The 19,384-nt window shown below is 51.1% G+C and overlaps 1 protein-coding gene across 1 annotated transcript; it reads right to left on the reverse strand.

The window, feature by feature from the left end:
* Positions 1-435: 435 nt before the first annotated feature.
* NEFL (neurofilament light chain) lies at positions 436-5,590 on the reverse strand. The gene is made up of 4 exons (XM_077262103.1): positions 4,526-5,590; positions 1,711-1,835; positions 1,211-1,518; positions 436-1,123 (listed from the first exon to the last, which is right to left on the reverse strand). Exons 1-4 carry the CDS (start codon positions 5,555-5,557, stop codon positions 987-989), a joined length of 1,602 nt encoding a protein of 533 aa, XP_077118218.1. The 5' UTR covers positions 5,558-5,590; the 3' UTR covers positions 436-986.
* Between the last annotated feature and the right edge of the window lie 13,794 nt (positions 5,591-19,384).

Consider the following 19,384-nt stretch of genomic DNA (forward strand, 5'->3'; position numbering starts at 1 on the left):
GCAGGTGGCTACAGGGAGAATATGACTTCATTTTGTCCCTGTAGCCGCTGCTCCAGTGAAGGGGTCAGGCACTATTTACCTGCAGATTACCACTATATCTGCAGGTAGAAAGTGTTTTTGGCAGTGACAGGTTCCCTTTTAGATTATTAAAGGCAATATGCCAACAATGAGCGTCGTTTACCAGGAAGCAAGGGCTTAGGCTGGGTTCATACGAACATAATTCTCAATGCCCAGACTTACAGCAGAGATAGGACTCAGGCACCGGGCTTCTTACATGGACCGTGAAATAAACCGGTGCAAACTCAGCATAACCCTGCATCTTAGCACCTTGCTCCCCAGATCCAACCTTAATAATGTTTCTAAACCTCAATTATCCCCTTGAATGTCTTTCCTCTGCCATATACACAGATAAATAAATGCGCACGCTATGACACGTTTCCAGTTTGAGGACTGGATGCTGTTTTTTGCCTCTTTATTGCGATTACAGTACACAGATCCACAAAAGCCACCAACGAATTCATTAGCTGCAGCTCCCTATGTCCTTGCAGCCAGCAGCGCCCAGTAACGGAGGATATGGTGGTGCAACACTGGAGGTAACCGAAAATATGACAACTAGAAATCAGATCGGGCACTGACTGTGCCTCTGATTTAAAGGGAAAGTCATGGCGTTATAGGTATTGCTATGGAATTTTCTGCTGGTTGCAGTCAAGGGGCCAAAAAAACAACCCTGCTGCTCCGGAGAGGGTTTCCTGGCAGGTAATGAAATGAGTGGAAGCCCCGGGTTCTGGACTCACCTGCGGTAACCATGCACAACCTGGGAAAGCTGCCAGGGTGGGGTCGGGACTCTGCTTAAAGCGGGAGGGTCCGAATCTAGGCATGGAGGGCAACACAACCATAGAGCTGTTTAGAGGGGGCTTTCTGGACCAGGAGGGGAATGAGTGTATTGGAAGTAAGGAGCATTTACTAGCCGGAAAATCTTCATTCATTTATTTTTTAACTTTGGTTTCTTCCTCTGCAGCTTCTTCTTCCTCCTCTTCTTTCTCTTCTTCACCTTCTTCTTCAGCATCTCCTTCTTTATCCTCTTCTTCTTTACCTTCTTCTTCCTCTATTTCTTCTCCTTCACCTATTGAGAAAAAAAAATGATTGCAAAATAAATCAAATATAATGTTGTTCATATTTCTGCCCTCCGATAAGCAAAAAAAAGTCTCACCTTCTTCTTCTCCCTCTTCCCCTTCTTCTTCCTCCTCCGCAGCCTCTTCTTCCTCCTCTTCTTCTTCTTCAGGAGGTTCTGCTTGGGCCTCTTCTGCTCTGGAGGATTCGATGGTCTCTTCTACGTCGAGCTGTTCTTCTTGGACGTGACTGGCGTAGTAAGAGGGGAACGAGCGCGAGGAGATGTAGGAGCTGCTCTGCAGGCTGTACGCGGAGCGGCCGAACACGGGAGCGCTTTGTGTGTAGCCGCTGGTGATGGCGCCAACTCCGGAGAAACACAGCCGGGTCTCCTCACCCTCTAGTAACTTTCTGCAGGAACAGATAGAAGAAACTTAGAAGAGGCCATGATGTAGAAGATGAGGGACATAAAGATGCCCAACAGCTTTACCCAGTGGATGGCCAACATCATAGATACTTCTAGATACATTAATAGCAGAAATACCCAACACTGACCACCGCTGGTCCTATCATCCTCCCCGTGCCCCCACCAGTGCCAATTACCTGTATGCGGCAATCTCTATATCCAGCGCCATCTTGACATTCAGCAGGTCCTGGTATTCCTTCAGGTATCTCGCCATCTCACTCTTTGTGTTCCTCAACTCTTCATCTAACTTGTTAATGGCATCCTGTGGGTGAGAAAAGGACACAATAACGGCAGTGATCACATACCCCTATACTGCCATCATCAGAGGCCGACGGACACTTTTCTTCACTGGGACAATGTTTCAGTAATTGCAGTATTATCCAAGGCTTATAGTCTGGCTCCTGCCCCATCCTTCCTGGCTCTGCCCCATACTCCCAGGTCCGGCCCTTCCTCCCTGATCCTGCTCCAACTTTCCCAGTCCTGCTCCATCCTCCCTGGCTCGTGCCCCTTCCTTCCAGGTCCGGTCCTTCCCCCTGACCTGCTCCATCCTTCCCAGTCCTGCCCTATCCTCCCAGGTCCTGCCCCATCCTTCCCAGTCCTGCCCCTTCCTTCCCAGTCCTGCTCCTTCCTTCCAGGTCCGGTCCTTCCCCCCGGCCTGCTCCATCCTTCCCAGTCCTGCCCTATCCTCCCAGGCCCTGCCCCATCCTTCCCAGTCCTGCCCCTTCCTTCCCAGTCCTGCCCCTTTCTTCCAGGTCTGGTCCTTCCCCCCGGCCTGCTCCATCCTTCCCAGTCCTGCCCTATCCTCCCAGGTCCTTCCCCATCCTTCCCAGTCCTGCCCCTTCCTTCCAGGTCCGGTCCTTCCCCCCGTCGTGCTCCATCCTTCCCAGTCCCGCCCCATCCTTCACAGTCCTGCCCCATCCTTCCAGGTCCGGCTCTTCCTCCTCGGTCCTGCCCCATTCTTCCCAGTCCTGCCCCATCCTCCCTGGCTCCTGCCCCAACCATTCTGGTCCTGCTCTATCCTCCCCTGTCCCGCCTAATCCTCCCTGGCTCCTGCCCCATACTCCCTGGCTCGTGCCCCATCCTTCCCAGTCCTGCCCCATCCTCCCTAGCTCCTGCCCCATCCTCCCCAGTCCTGCCCCATTCTTCCTGGTGCCTATTTTTGCCCACTTTCTCCTCCTGCTGAATTTCACTGGGTCGGTCACTGATTTCTTATCACTGGAATTAAGGAGAATTAAAAGCTGGTCTTTTTGTAAGGCCTGTTACATGGGACTGCAGCTTAAAGTTGAAGCTGCAAATTCAGTGGAGGGTTCTTTAGATCTGTCTTCATAAGAAATGTCTGTTCTATTGATGCCCTCCAATTATTTATATAGTATTGCTGATTTTATATGTGCGGATCTGACCTGTGCATGGGGCTGAACGCTCCACCAGATGGGAGTTGTAGTCCAGTATTGCACAGATACTTAAAGCTTTCCATAGTCAGCTACTATGTGCCGAGCAGTCACCATTGTTGGGTCCATTAGTTCCATCATTAGATCTGTCCAAGGTGCCAAACCTTCCGATCCCTAATGTTACCCAACCCCCGCCCCGACCCTCCCATCCTGCACTGACACCCAGTAGGGATTTCTCCAGCAGTTTCCTTTCCCTGCCACCCTGTGCCCTCAGTCCGACCCTGCATGCTGTAGAGGGCTGATTGTCTGCAGATCGGAGCCGATCATACAACTGACTCCGGTCTATAGTAGATCTATCCTGAGTCCTCCCCTCCAAGTAACCATGAACGCTCCTGTGCATGTCTCTGATTAATCAGGCTGCTCTCTCCCCATCACTGTGCACCCCAGGACCAGCATGTCAGCGATCTCCCCACACCCAGTACCAGCATGCAAGTGATCTCCCCGCTCCCAGTACCAGCATGTCAGAGATCTCCCTGCTCCCAGTACCAGCATGTCAACGATCTCCCTGCACCGAGTACCAGCATGTCAGCGATCTCCCCGCTCCCAGTACCAGCATGCAAGTGATCTCCCCGCTCCCAGTACCAGCATGTCAGAGATCTCCCTGCTCCCAGTACCAGCATGTCAACGATCTCCCCGCACCCAGTACCAGCATGTCAGCGATCTCCCCGCTCCCAGTACCAGCATGCAAGTGATCTCCCCGCTCCCAGTACCAGCATGCAAGTGATCTCCCCGCTCCCAGTACCAGCATGCAAGTGATCTCCCCGCTCCCAGTACAAGCATGTCAGCGATCTCCCCGCTCCCAGTACCAGCATGTCAGCGATCTCCCCGCACCCAGTACCAGCATGTCAGCAATCTCCCCGCTCCCAGTACCAGCATGTCAGTGATCTCCCTGCTCCCAGTACCAGTATGTCAGCGATGTCCCCACTCCCAGTATCAGCATGTCAGCGATGTCCCCACTCCCAGTACCCGCATGTCAGCGATCTCCCTGTTCCCAGTACCAGCATGCAAGTGATCTCCCCGCTCCCAGTACAAGCATGTCAGCGATCTCCCCGCTCCCAGTACCAGTATGTCAGCGATCTCCCCGCTCCCAGTACCAGTATGTCAGCGATCTCCCCGCACCCAGTACCAGCATGTCAGCAATCTCCCCGCTCCCAGTACCAGCATGTCAGTGATCTTCCTGCTCCCAGTACCAGTATGTCAGCGATGTCCCCACTCCCAGTACCCGCATGTCAGCGATCTCCCTGTTCCCAGTACCAGCATGCAAGTGATCTCCCCGCTCCCAGTACAAGCATGTCAGCGATCTCCCCGCTCCCAGTACCAGTATGTCAGCGATCTCCCCGCCCCCAGTACCAGCATGTCAGTGATCTCCCCGCACCCAGTAACCCGCATGTCAGCCATCTCCCTGCACCCAGTACCCGCATGTCAGCCATCTCCCCGCACCCGCATGTCAGCGATGTCCCCGCCACCAGTACCTGCATGCTGGCCATTTCCCCGCTCCCAGTACCTGCATGCCGGCGATCTCCCCGCTCTGCTTGTCCTCCAGCTCCTGGATCTGCCTCTCCAGTGCATCGTTGACCCCCCTGCAGGCGTCGATCTCCAGCGCTTTGGATTTCAGCAGACGACGACTCTCCGACACCTCGTCCTTGGCGGCGCGTACCGATTCCGTATTCCGCGCCGCGCTCTGGGTCAGGACGCTGAATCTGGACTTGAACCACTCCTCCGCGGATTGCATGTTCTTGGCCGCCAGCTTCTCATACTGCGCCCTGATGTCGCGCAGGGCGGAGGTCAGATCGGGCTTGGACACGTCGACCTCCAGGGAGATCTGCGCGTACTGCACCTGGGACTGCAGCTGCACCAGCTCCTCCTCATGGACTTTCTTCAGGAAGGCGATCTCATCCAGGAGGCTGTCCATCCTCTTCTCCAGCTCCACCCTGGCCAGGGCTGTCATGTCTGCCTCCTTCCTGACCTCCAGCAGCCTGGCCTCTGCGTCCTCCCGGCTCAGAGCCTCCTCCTCGTAGCGCGCCTGGAGCGCCTGCAGCGCCTCCACCAGTCTCTCCCGGTCGTTGCGCATGGTCTGGCGGTCCCCGATCGCCTCCTCCTGCGCGATGCGCAGTTCCCGCACCTCCTGCTCGTACAGATCGCGCAGTCGGGACGGCTCGCTGTGCTTCTGGCGCAGGAGGAGCAGCTCGGCTTCCAGCACCTTGTTGCGCTTCTCCAGCTCGTGCACCCGCTCTATGAAGTTGGCGAAGCGATCGTTCAGGTCCTGCAGCTGCGCCTTCTCCTGGGTGCGCACGATCTTCAGGTCGCTGCTGATTGCGGCCACTTGGGTGAGGTCCAGGGAGTCCGCCCTGGGGATGAGGGTGGAGGAAGCGGAGGACGAGGCGGCATAGCTGCGGCGCACGGAGGACAGCGCCGGGGAGTAGCTGCTCCTGCTGGGGGACGCATAGCTGCTGCGGACGTGTAGTCGGGGCGCGCTCTCCACCACCCGCCGCTTGTAGGAGCTGCTGTAGTACGGCTCGTAGCTGTAGGAGCTCATGGTGCGGACTGCGAGAACTCCGGAGTGCTCTGCTACTTATAGGACGGGAGAGGGCTGAGCATGCGCACTGGGGCTACAGCACCAAGGACAGCAGCCAGAGCACAGCGCTGGATCCAGGCTGCCCCCCTGCAGCAGCACCCACCGGTCCTAACACAGCACCCACCGGAGTCATAACACAGCACCCACCGGTCATTACACAGCACCCACCGGAGTCACTACACAGCACCCACCAGTCATTACACAGCACCCACCAGAGTCACTACACAGCACCCACCAGAGTCACTACACAGCACCCACCAGAGTTATCACACAGCACCCACCGGAACCACTACACAGCACCCACCAGAGTCATTACACAGCACCCACCAGAGTCATTACACAGCACCCACCAGTCATTACACAGCACCCACCAGAGTCATTACACAGCACCCACCAGAGTCATTACACAGCACCCACCAGAGTCATTACACAGCACCCACCAGTCATTACACAACACCCACCAGAGTCACTACACAGCACCCACCAGAGTCATTACACAGCACCCACCAGAGTCATTACACAGCACCCACCAGAGTCATTACACAACACCCACCAGAGTCATTACACAGCACCCACCAGTCATTACACAGCACCCACCGGTCATTACGCAGCACCCACCAGAGTCATTACACAGCACCCACCAGAGTCATTACACAACACCCACCAGAGTCATTACACAGCACCCACCAGTCATTACACAGCACCCACCGGAGTCATTACACAGCACCCACCGGTCATTACGCAGCACCCACCAATCATTACACAACACCCACCAGAGTCATTACACAGCACCCACCGGAGTCCTTACACTGCACCCACCGGAACCACTACACAGCACCCACCAGTCATTACACAGCACCCTCCGGTCATTACACAGCACCCACCGGTCATTACACAGCACCCACCAGAGTTATCACACAGCACCCACCAGTCATTACACAGCACCCACCGGTCATTACACAGCACCCACCAGAGTCATTACACAGCACCCAGCGGAGTCCTTACACAGCACCCACCGGAGTCATTACACTGCACCCACCGGAACCACTACACAGCACCCACCAGAGTCATTACATAGCACCCACCAGAGTCATTACACAGCACCCTCCGGTCATTACACAGCACCCACCAGAGTCATTACACAGCACCCACCGGTCATTACACAGCACCCACCAGAGTTATCACACAGCACCCACCAGTCATTACACAGCACCCACCGGTCATTACACAGCACCCACCGGAGTCATTACACAGCACCCACCAATCATTACACAACACCCACCAGAGTCATTACACAGCACCCAGCGGAGTCCTTACACTGCACCCACCGGAACCACTACACAGCACCCACCAGTCATTACACAGCACCCTCCGGTCATTACACAGCACCCACCGGTCATTACACAGCACCCACCAGAGTTATCACACAGCACCCACCAGTCATTACACAGCACCCACCGGTCATTACACAGCACCCACCAGAGTCATTACACAGCACCCAGCGGAGTCCTTACACAGCACCCACCGGAGTCATTACACTGCACCCACCGGAACCACTACACAGCACCCACCAGAGTCATTACATAGCACCCACCAGAGTCATTACACAGCACCCTCCGGTCATTACACAGCACCCACCAGAGTCATTACACAGCACCCACCGGTCATTACACAGCACCCACCAGAGTTATCACACAGCACCCACCAGTCATTACACAGCACCCACCGGTCATTACACAGCACCCACCAGAGTTATCACACAGCACCCACCGGAACCACTACACAGCACCCACCAGTCATTACACAGCACCCACCAGTCATTACACAGCACCCACCAGAGTCATTACACAGCTCCCACCGGTCATTACACAGCACCCACCGGAGTCACTACACAGCACCCACCAGTCATTACACAGCACCCACCAGAGTTATCACACAGCACCCACCGGAACCACTACACAGCACCCACCAGAGTCATTACACAGCACCCACCAGTCATTACACAGCACCCACCAGAGTCACTACACAGCACCCACCAGTCATTACACAGCACCCACCAGAGTCATTACACAGCACCCACCAGTCATTACACAGCACCCACCAGAGTCATTACACAGCACCCACCAGAGTCATTACACAGCACCCACCAGAGTCACTACACAGCACCCACCAGAGTCATTACACAGCACCCACCAGTCATTACACAGCACCCACCAGAGTCATTACACAGCACCCACCAGTCATTACACAGCACCCACCAGAGTCATTACATGGCACCCACCAGAGTCATTACACAGCACCCACCAGTCATTACACAGCACCCACCAGAGTCATTACACAGCACCCACCGGTCATTACATAGCACCTACCGGAGTCACTACACAGCACCCACCGGAGTCACTACACAGCACCCACCGGTCATTACACAGCACCCACCAGAGTTATCACACAGCACCCACCGGAACCACTACACAGCACCCACCAGAGTCATTACACAGCACCCACCAGTCATTACACAGCACCCACCAGAGTCATTACACAGCACCCACCGGTCATTACACAGCACCCACCGGAGTCACTACACAGCACCCACCAGTCATTACACAGCACCCACCAGTCATTACACAGCACCCGCCAGAGTCATTACACAGCACCCACCAGAGTCATTACACTGCACCCACCAGTCATTACACAGCACCCACCAGTCATTACACAGCACCCACCAGTCATTACACAGCACCCACCAGAGTCACTACACAGCACCCACCAGTCATTACACAGCACCCACCAGAGTCATTACACAGCACCCACCAGAGTCACTACACAGCACCCACCAGTCATTACACAGCACCCACCAGAGTCACTACACAGCACCCACCAGTCATTACACAGCACCCACCAGTCATTACATAGCACCCACCAGAGTCATTACACAGCACCCACCAGTCATTACACAGCACCCACCAGAGTCACTACACAGCACCCACCAGAGTCATTACACAGCACCCACCAGTCATTACACAGCACCCACCAGAGTCATTACACAGCACCCACCAGTCATTACACAGCACCCACCAGTCATTACACAGCACCCACCAGAGTCACTACACAGCACCCACCAGTCATTACACAGCACCCACCAGTCATTACACAGCACCCACCAGTCATTACACAGCACCCACCAGAGTCACTACACAGCACCCACCAGAGTCATTACACAGCACCCACCAGTCATTACACAGCACCCACCAGAGTCATTACACAGCACCCACCGGTCATTACACAGCACCCACCGGAGTCACTACACAGCACCCACCAGTCATTACACAGCACCCACCAGAGTCATTACACAGCACCCACCAGAGTCATTACACAACACCCACCAGAGTCATTACACAGCACCCACCAGTCATTACACAGCACCCACCGGTCATTACGCAGCACCCACCAGAGTCATTACACAGCACCCACCAGAGTCATTACACAACACCCACCAGAGTCATTACACAGCACCCACCAGTCATTACACAGCACCCACCGGAGTCATTACACAGCACCCACCGGTCATTACGCAGCACCCACCAATCATTACACAACACCCACCAGAGTCATTACACAGCACCCACCGGTCATTACACAGCACCCAGCGGAGTCCTTACACTGCACCCACCGGAACCACTACACAGCACCCACCAGTCATTACACAGCACCCACCGGTCATTACACAGCACCCACCGGTCATTACACAGCACCCACCAGAGTTATCACACAGCACCCACCAGTCATTACACAGCACCCACCGGTCATTACACAGCACCCACCAGAGTCATTACACAACACCCACCAGAGTCATTACACAGCACCCACCGGTCATTACACAGCACCCAGCGGAGTCCTTACACAGCACCCACCGGAGTCATTACACTGCACCCACCGGAACCACTACACAGCACCCACCAGTCATTACACAGCACCCTCCGGTCATAACACAGCACCCACCAGAGTCATTACGCAACACCCACCAGAGTCATTACACAGCACCCACCGGTCATTACACAGCACCCACCAGAGTTATCACACAGCACCCACCAGTCATTACACAGCACCCACCGGTCATTACACAGCACCCACCAGAGTTATCACACAGCACCCACCGGAACCACTACACAGCACCCACCAGTCATTACACAGCACCCACCAGTCATTACACAGCACCCACCGGTCATTACACAGCACCCACCGGAGTCATTACACAACACCCACCAGTCATTACACAGCACCCACCAGAGTTGTCACACAGCACCCACCGGAACCACTACACAGCACCCACCAGAGTCATTACACAGCACCCACCAGTCATTACACAGCACCCACCAGAGTCACTACACAGCTCCCACCGGTCATTACACAGCACCCACCGGAGTCACTACACAGCACCCACCAGTCATTACACAGCACCCACCAGAGTTATCACACAGCACCCACCGGAACCACTACACAGCACCCACCAGAGTCATTACACAGCACCCACCAGTCATTACACAGCACCCACCAGAGTCACTACACAGCACCCACCAGTCATTACACAGCACCCACCAGAGTCATTACACAGCACCCACCAGTCATTACACAGCACCCACCAGAGTCATTACACAGCACCCACCAGAGTCATTACACAGCACCCACCAGAGTCACTACACAGCACCCACCAGAGTCATTACACAGCACCCACCAGTCATTACACAGCACCCACCAGAGTCATTACACAGCACCCACCAGTCATTACACAGCACCCACCAGAGTCATTACACGGCACCCACCAGAGTCATTACACAGCACCCACCAGTCATTACACAGCACCCACCAGAGTCATTACACAGCACCCACCGGTCATTACATAGCACCTACCGGAGTCACTACACAGCACCCACCGGTCATTACACAGCACCCACCAGAGTTATCACACAGCACCCACCGGAACCACTACACAGCACCCACCAGAGTCATTACACAGCACCCACCAGTCATTACACAGCACCCACCAGAGTCATTACACAGCACCCACCGGTCATTACACAGCACCCACCGGAGTCACTACACAGCACCCACCAGTCATTACACAGCACCCACCAGTCATTACACAGCACCCGCCAGAGTCATTACACAGCACCCACCAGAGTCATTACACTGCACCCACCAGTCATTACACAGCACCCACCAGTCATTACACAGCACCCACCAGTCATTACACAGCACCCACCAGAGTCACTACACAGCACCCACCAGTCATTACACAGCACCCACCAGAGTCATTACACAGCACCCACCAGAGTCACTACACAGCACCCACCAGTCATTACACAGCACCCACCAGAGTCACTACACAGCACCCACCAGTCATTACACAGCACCCACCAGTCATTACATAGCACCCACCAGAGTCATTACACAGCACCCACCAGTCATTACACAGCACCCACCAGAGTCACTACACAGCACCCACCAGAGTCATTACACAGCACCCACCAGTCATTACACAGCACCCACCAGAGTCATTACACAGCACCCACCAGTCATTACACAGCACCCACCAGTCATTACACAGCACCCACCAGAGTCACTACACAGCACCCACCAGTCATTACACAGCACCCACCAGTCATTACATAGCACCCACCAGAGTCATTACACAGCACCCACCAGTCATTACACAGCACCCACCAGAGTCACTACACAGCACCCACCAGAGTCATTACACAGCACCCACCAGTCATTACACAGCACCCACCAGAGTCATTACACAGCACCCACCGGTCATTACACAGCACCCACCGGAGTCACTACACAGCACCCACCAGTCATTACACAGCACCCACCAGTCATTACACAGCACCCGCCAGAGTCATTACACAGCACCCACCAGAGTCATTACACAGCACCCACCAGTCATTACACAGCACCCACCAGTCATTACACAGCACCCACCAGTCATTACACAGCACCCACCAGAGTCATTACACAGCACCCACCAGAGTCACTACACAGCACCCACCAGTCATTACACAGCACCCACCAGAGTCATTACACAGCACCCACCAGAGTCATTACACAGCACCCACCAGAGTCATTACACAGCACCCACCAGTCATTACACAGCACCCACCAGTCATTACACAGCACCCACCAGAGTCATTACACAGCACCCACCAGAGTCACTACACAGCACCCACCAGTCATTACACAGCACCCACCAGAGTCATTACACAGCACCCACCAGAGTCATTACACAGCACCCACCAGAGTCACTACACAGCACCCACCAGTCATTACACAGCACCCACCAGTCATTACATAGCACCCACCAGAGTCATTACACAGCACCCACCAGTCATTACACAGCACCCACCAGAGTCACTACACAGCACCCACCAGAGTCATTACACAGCACCCACCAGTCATTACACAGCACCCACCAGTCATTACACAGCACCCACCAGTCATTACACAGCACCCACCAGAGTCATTACACAGCACCCACCAGTCATTACACAGCACCCACCAGTCATTACACAGCACCCACCAGTCATTACACAGCACCCACCAGTCATTACACAGCACCCACCAGTCATTACACAGCACCCACCCAGTCATTACACAGCACCCACCGGAACCACTACACAGCACCCACCAGAGTCATTACACAGCACCCACCAGTCATTACACAGCACCCACCAGTCATTACACAGCACCCACCAGAGTCATTACACAGCACCCACCAGTCATTACACAGCACCCACCCGTCATTACACAGCACCCACCAGTCATAACACTGCCCTCTGTGCCCAGTCCTGCATCTATCTACACAGGAATAATCCCATTTCATCAGTTTTTTTTAACCCTCTATGTGAATTAATAGGCTGCAGAACTTTGAAAGATTTGGTTGCTACAGCTCCCCCTGCAGGACAGAAGAGGTGCAGCCAGCGCACAGCTGAGTTTGTCCTGTAGCTCAGGAGCCGGGACAGTTCCCCTGATCATCACAGCAGAGGACGGAGAAGCCAAGAGAGATGAGAGGCCCTGACACTGGCGACAGATGATAGCAGGAGGGCTCTGTGTGATCAAGGTCATAAAAAGGAGGCAGGAAGTACAGGGCACATGTAATAACCAAGTAATGGATGAGAGATACATAGGAGATAGATAGAAAATAGGTAATAAATAGATAATAGACAAATAATAGATGATAGATATATAATAGATATATAGATAATAGATAGATATATAGATAGATGATAGATAGATGATAGATAGATAGATAATAGATGATAGATATATAATAGATATATAGATAGATAATAGATGATAGATAGATAGATAATAGATGATAGATAGATAGATAGATAGATAGATAATAGATAAATAATAGATAGATAGATATATAATTGATGATAGATAGATAGATAATAGATAGATAATAGATAGATAGATAGATAGATAGATAGATAGATAGGTGATAGATAGATGATAGATAGATAGATAGATAATAGATAGAAGATAGATAATAGATAGAAGATAGATAATAGATAATAGATAGATAATAGATAGATAGATATATAATTGATGATAGATAGATAGATAATAGATAGATAATAGATAGATAATAGATAGATGATAGATAGATAATAGATAATAGATAGATAGATAATATATACTGTAGATGATAGATAATAGATGATAGATAGATGATAGATGATTCAGCAAAACGGGCTGCCTTCCAATAAATCCAGGTAATAAAATGATGTTTCTTCCCACGTGTGCTGTTCCTGTTTGATAAGGTGCTGACTGTGAATAATAATAATACTCGGGTGAATAATCCTCATTATTTCTCATAGATACTTGGAGCGTCTGATATTTGCTCTTTGTATCTGGAGGTTTCTTAGCAGGAGTATCCCCCCCACTAAGGACTGTGCTGCTGCCGTGTCTTTTCCATCTGTATCCATTATAGATAGAACCATATATAATAGATTATACAATCGCTGACATCACTGACATCCACCGTCTACACATCCTCAGTCATTGCCCTCCATTGCTGCTGTAAAGCTGCAGTCACAGCCGGAGCCGCTGTCCTGGAGGCGCGTATATAAATTACATAGCAGTGTGATGTAAGCACATAGCGCCCGATTCATCAAGTCCAGAATTGTACACCCCGCTCTTGATGAGGGGGCGTAGTGCAGCCAGTGCCGCCTGATTCATTAAAGGGGTACGGTATTTCTCAATTTGTTTCTTGCAGGTTGGGCTCTACTCCTTGAGTGTCCGTTCTGGTGAGTAGCAGAGCCGCAGTATTAATAGAACTATAAAGCCCAGCACAAGTTGTGCTGTAACACATTCAGCTATCAATGGTTTGTTCTGAGTCTGCACTGTTATCATCTGGATTCGCACATAAAGGTAATGCAGCTCCCCAGGGTCCTGGTCGTTGCAGTAATATCATTCTCCTCTAGGGGGAGTGATGTTACGTTTGGAGGCAAAGAAGGACAACCGAATCCAGGTATCACAAACATGCAACACATTTCATACTCCAGGCCACCAGGGGAAGCTATGCTCCTATTTATTAGGGCACTCCTGACACTTAGGTAAACAGGTTGCCTGGATAGGAAGTTAGTGAGTTGCTGGCTGAGCTTCGCTCAGGTAGTTAGTCTCTGACAGGGGTGGGATAATGTCAGAGGCCGAGACAGAAGGACACGGAGCTGCGCCTGCCCTGAGTGCTGCAGCTTCCAGAAAGAGACACTGAAAGAGAACTGTATTGTAGAGAGGGTGAAGAAGTCGTAGCAAAGGAGTGGATATCAGAGGAGTTCTGCCCTGCACAGGCTTCCTCCTTCTGAGGCGCAAGATCCCGGTAGCCGGAACACCGAGGGAGCAACAGTCCTTTATACCTTGCTCCAGAGACCGGCAGGACAGCTAATTTCACGTTACCTGCCCGCCCTACACCCAGAAGGCAAGGTGGCACCCACGAGAGGCTGGGGCATGATAGAGTCCCTGTAAAACGCCTCAAGCCACCGGTCATACGGGTTTGTCCTATCCATCTGGGGGACAGAGAGAGAGAGACATAACAACTATAACATCTTCAACAGTTGTGAGGACCTTATAAGATGCTTAGCAGAAAGGTACTACAACGCACGGCGCTAGAGGAAGGCTACTGATTTCCACCTGGAAAAGGGGACTCTGGACTTGCCTCCAAACCGGCCGGACTCTGCCTGCCCTGTGGTCGGGTGCTCTGGACTGTGGATGCTGAAGCCTTCAGTAAAAAGGTAAATAGACTGCAACATTGTGTCCTCATTCTTCACTGCGCCTCTCACCGTCCACCATCTACACACTGGGAAGCCCTGGGGATACACTTCACCTGTGGGAAGGTATACCATCTAGCTGCCATAACATCACCCCAGCGGACCCCTTAAAGCAGCGTCGGTCACCCTGACGGAATACCACAGGTGGCGTCACGAACATTCCCCTTTAAAGACCTTTCCCCTTTAAACGGATGTCCCTAGGGCCACAGACGGGGTCAGCCACCGTGACATTCCGCTGTGAACTGAAGGACCTGGTACTGAGTACCCCACGGCCCCATGGGGGCGATCCAGTAACTCAGTGAACACATAGCTATGGGCAACAAGAGCCAAGAGCTGTGATTAGGAGACCTGCTTTGGAAGCAGTTGATGCTTGGAGTTGGTAATTTTGCAGGATTTATAACAGCAGCTCGTCAGGAGCTGAGAGGGAGGAGAGAAGATAACTGCTCAGTAGAAATCAGTGGACTGGAACGCTCCTGGAACGTAACGACTGCGCACTCTCGGAAACTCTCTGGTGGTCAAGCTCCATTGAAACCATCTGTACACTATGTTAGATAAAGATCTCATATCAGGAGAATAATATCAGATAGAGAAAAAGAAACTTGATTGCCAACTTATTTTATGCTGCCCCATTAATTAAAGCAATTTAATAACTTGAGAACCCCCCTTTAAGATTAATGAATGAGGCGCATCTTAAAAGTGGGGTTCACCTCCTTGTCTGTCTCCCCACAAGTCTTACTCTAGTTAGGGACCATAGTGTCATGATTCCACCTATCAGTGTGGCTTGATGTAGTGACTGACAGCTCTGCTGTCCAATCTAGGACAGCATGCTGAGCTGTCAGTATGGTAATGAACAGCTCAACTGTCCAATTGAATGCAGAGGTGTGCTTAGTTTTCAGTGTTTTGAGTTACAATCAGGGCCAGGGTTCATCCATGGGTCTCCTGTTAGGAGTAATTACCTGGTTATTTAGCCACCTCTTTGCCTTAGATTACTACCAATTGTAGGTTTGCTCAAGAGGTGTGTGTGCTTTGTGCACCTAGTCTTTTATTCTGAACTTTGTTGCTGGTCCTTGGATTTGCCTTTGACACTTGACAGAATCCAGGTCGTGGAGCCAAAGATCATGAACCTGACACGGGGGCTGCACAGCTGAGGACTATAGTACTAAGTTCCAGCAATGGTCCACTGAAGTTTAATGGAATGATGCTGCTCTCAAGTGTCAGTTTCACCAAGGCTTTAAGGACTCTCTGGCTCTGCATACTCCGCCCTGTTCCTTGGGGGAGGCAATGACTCAGGCTGTTCAGTTGGATCGCTGGAGAGGCATGATGAGCAGCAGGAGGTCTCATCATTTCCCCCGATTCAGTTCATCTACCTGAGGAGGAACCGATGGCAGTTGGAACATCCAGCTCTCGAACCATTGAGAGGAGACATAAGTGTGATCTTGGACTTTGTCTCTACTGTGGGTGCGCTCAGCATTTTCTAAAACACTGCTCGATACACCCTCAAGCAAGCAAGCCGTCAGGAAAGTGCTTAAGACTGGGTGACTGTCGAGGAGGTCGCCCAGGCTTCCAGGTACCTTTTACTCCTCAGATAAAGTATTGCTGAATGTGGAACTACTTTTCCAAAATCAGTCATTATCAAAGGTAGCTTTCATTGATTGTGAGCCTGCTGCCAACTTCATCAATTCAGGACTAGTCCTGAGATTAGGATTAGGAACAGTTAGGTTGGAAAGACCCATTCAAATTGTCATCATTGACAGGACACCGTTACTCCAGAACCTTGTCCATCTGGTAACAGTGGAATTCGCACTTAGAGTGGGAACAATTCACTCTGAGTCCATCTCCTGCTATGTTTTGGATAATTTGCCTGCTTGGTTGGTGTTGGGGTTTCCATGGCTGCATATTCACAATCCTGTAATTGCTTCAGAAGTCGGGGTAGGGGCTGTATTATCTCAAGGTTCCAAAACTCTGACCAACTAATGGCCTGCTTATTTTTTTCAAGAAATTTTTTGTCTGCTGAGAGAAATTATGATCCTGGGAGTCACGAGCTTCTTGCTGTCAAATTAGTTTTGAAGAATGGAGACATTTTTTGGAGGGAGTTAGTCATCAGGTTAGTGTGATGACGGATCATAAAAATTTATTTCATATGGGATCAGCTAAACGGTTTACGACTAGACAGGCCAGATGGTTCTTATTTTTTTCTAGATTAAATTTTTCTATCATGTTCAGGTCAGGGTCGAAGAATGTGAGGGCTGATCTCTCAGTTTCTCCTCCAGAACATCCATCCTTCATTCTTCCTCAGGGTACTGTGGTTTCTATGATATGCTCGGCGTTGGAAGCGTAGCTCCACAGAGTCCAGTCTTTGGCTCCTTCCGCTACTCGAAGGTCCAAATTATTTGTGCCTGTGTGCTTAAGATTACGTCTGTTGCATGAGTTTCATAATTCTGTCTTGAGTGGTCATCCTGTGGCGTCAAAGCTACACAGAAAGCTATTGCTAGACTCTTTTTCTGGCCATCCATGCTTAACCCCTTCCCGACATGCGCCGCACTAGTACTGCTCTGCGGGAACTGAGTTCCCGCAAACCGCAGTGCTAGTACGGCGGCACGATCGCGCGGTCTCACAGTGAGCACTGCGGCGATCGCGTGCGGGTGTCAGCTGTATGTGACAGCTGACACCCCGCATCAATGCCCACGATGGGTGCTAGCGCATTTAACCCCTCTGATGCCGCTGTTAGTAATGACAGCGACATAGAGGCGCATCATGCAGGGATGGGGGCTCCCTTCGCTCTCCCACCAGATTAACGCGATGCGATCGCGTTGTTCCGGTGTTCGGGAAGGAGTCCCCGGATCCAAAATGGCCACGGGGCTCCTTCCGGGTCCTTCACTGAGGTGGCTTGCCGACGCCTGCTCAGAGCAGGCGTCGGAAAGCCTCCTGCACTGCCTGTCAGATCAGCGATCTGATGAAATATAGGGATGTCCCACCCTGGGACAATGTTATAAAGTAAAAAAAAAAAATCCCCAAATAAAGAAAAAAACAAATAAATAAATTTTTTTCCAATAAATCCATTTATTTATGTAAATAAAAAAAAAACAATAGAAGTACACATATTTGGTATCGCCGCGTCCGTAACAACCCGCTCTATAAAACTATCCCACTGGTTAACCCCTTCAGTGAACACCGCAAAAAAATAAATAAAAAACGAGGCTAAAAACAATGCTTTATCATCATACAGCCGAACAAAAGGTGCAATAAAATGTGATCAAAAAGACGGATATAAATAACCATGGTACCACTGAAAACGTCATCTTGTCCCGCAAAAAAAGCCGCCATACAGCATCATCAGCAAAAAAATAAAAAAGTTATAGCTCTCAGAATAAAGCGATGCAAAAACAATTATTTTTATATAAAATAGTTTTTATTGTGTAAAAGCGCCAAAACATTAAAAAATGATATAAATGAGGTATCGCTCAATTTTACCACACGTGGAACGGTATAAACGCCCCCCTAAAAGAAATTCAGGAATTGCTGGTTTTTGTTCATTCTGCCTCCCAAAAATCGGAATAAAAAGCGATCAAAACATGTCATGTGCCCAAAAATGGTACCAATTAAAACGACAACTCGTTCCGCAAAAATCAAGACCTCACATGACTCTGTGGGCCAAAATATGGATAAATTATAGCTCTCAAAATGTGGTGATGCAAAAAACTATTTTTTTGCAACAAAAAGCATCTCTTAGCATGTGACAGCTGCCAAACAAAAACCTGCTATAAAAACCCGCTATAAATAGTAAATCAAACCCCCCCTTAATCACCCCCTTAATTAGGGAAAAATAATAAAATAAAAAAAATGTATTTATTTCCATTTTCCCATTAGGGTTAGGGTTAGGGTTGGGGCTAAAGTTAGGGTTCGGGCTCAAGTTAGGGTTAGGGTTGGTGCTAAAGTTAGGGTTAGGTTTGGGGCTAAAGTTGGGTTTGGGGCTAAAGTTAGGGTTAGGGTTGGGGCTAAAGTTAGGGTTAGGGCTGGAGCTAAAGTTAGGGTTAGGGTTGGGGCTAAAGTTAGGGTTGGGACTAAAGTTAGGGTTTGGATTATGCTTACGGTTGGGGTTAGGGTTGGGATTAGGGTTAGGGGTGTGTCAGGGTTAGGGATGTGGTTAGGGTTATGGTTAGGGTTGAGATTAGGGCTGGTATTAGGGATAGGGGTGTGTTGGGGTTAGGGGTGTGGTCAGGGTTATGGTTAGGGTTGGGATTAGGGTTAGGGGGTGTGTTTGGGTTCGGGGTGTGGTTAGGGTTATGGTTAGGATTAGGCTTAGGGGTGCATTGGGGTTAGGATTGGAGTTAGAATTGGGGGGGTTTCCACTGTTTAGGCACATCAGGGGCTCTCCAAACGCGACATGGCATCCGATCTCAATTCCAGCCAATTCTGCCTTGAAAAAGTAAAACAGTGCTCCTTCCCTTCCGTG

Source organism: Ranitomeya variabilis, chromosome 5, assembly GCF_051348905.1.
Source record: "Ranitomeya variabilis isolate aRanVar5 chromosome 5, aRanVar5.hap1, whole genome shotgun sequence".
NCBI classification, from domain to species: domain Eukaryota; kingdom Metazoa; phylum Chordata; class Amphibia; order Anura; family Dendrobatidae; genus Ranitomeya; species Ranitomeya variabilis.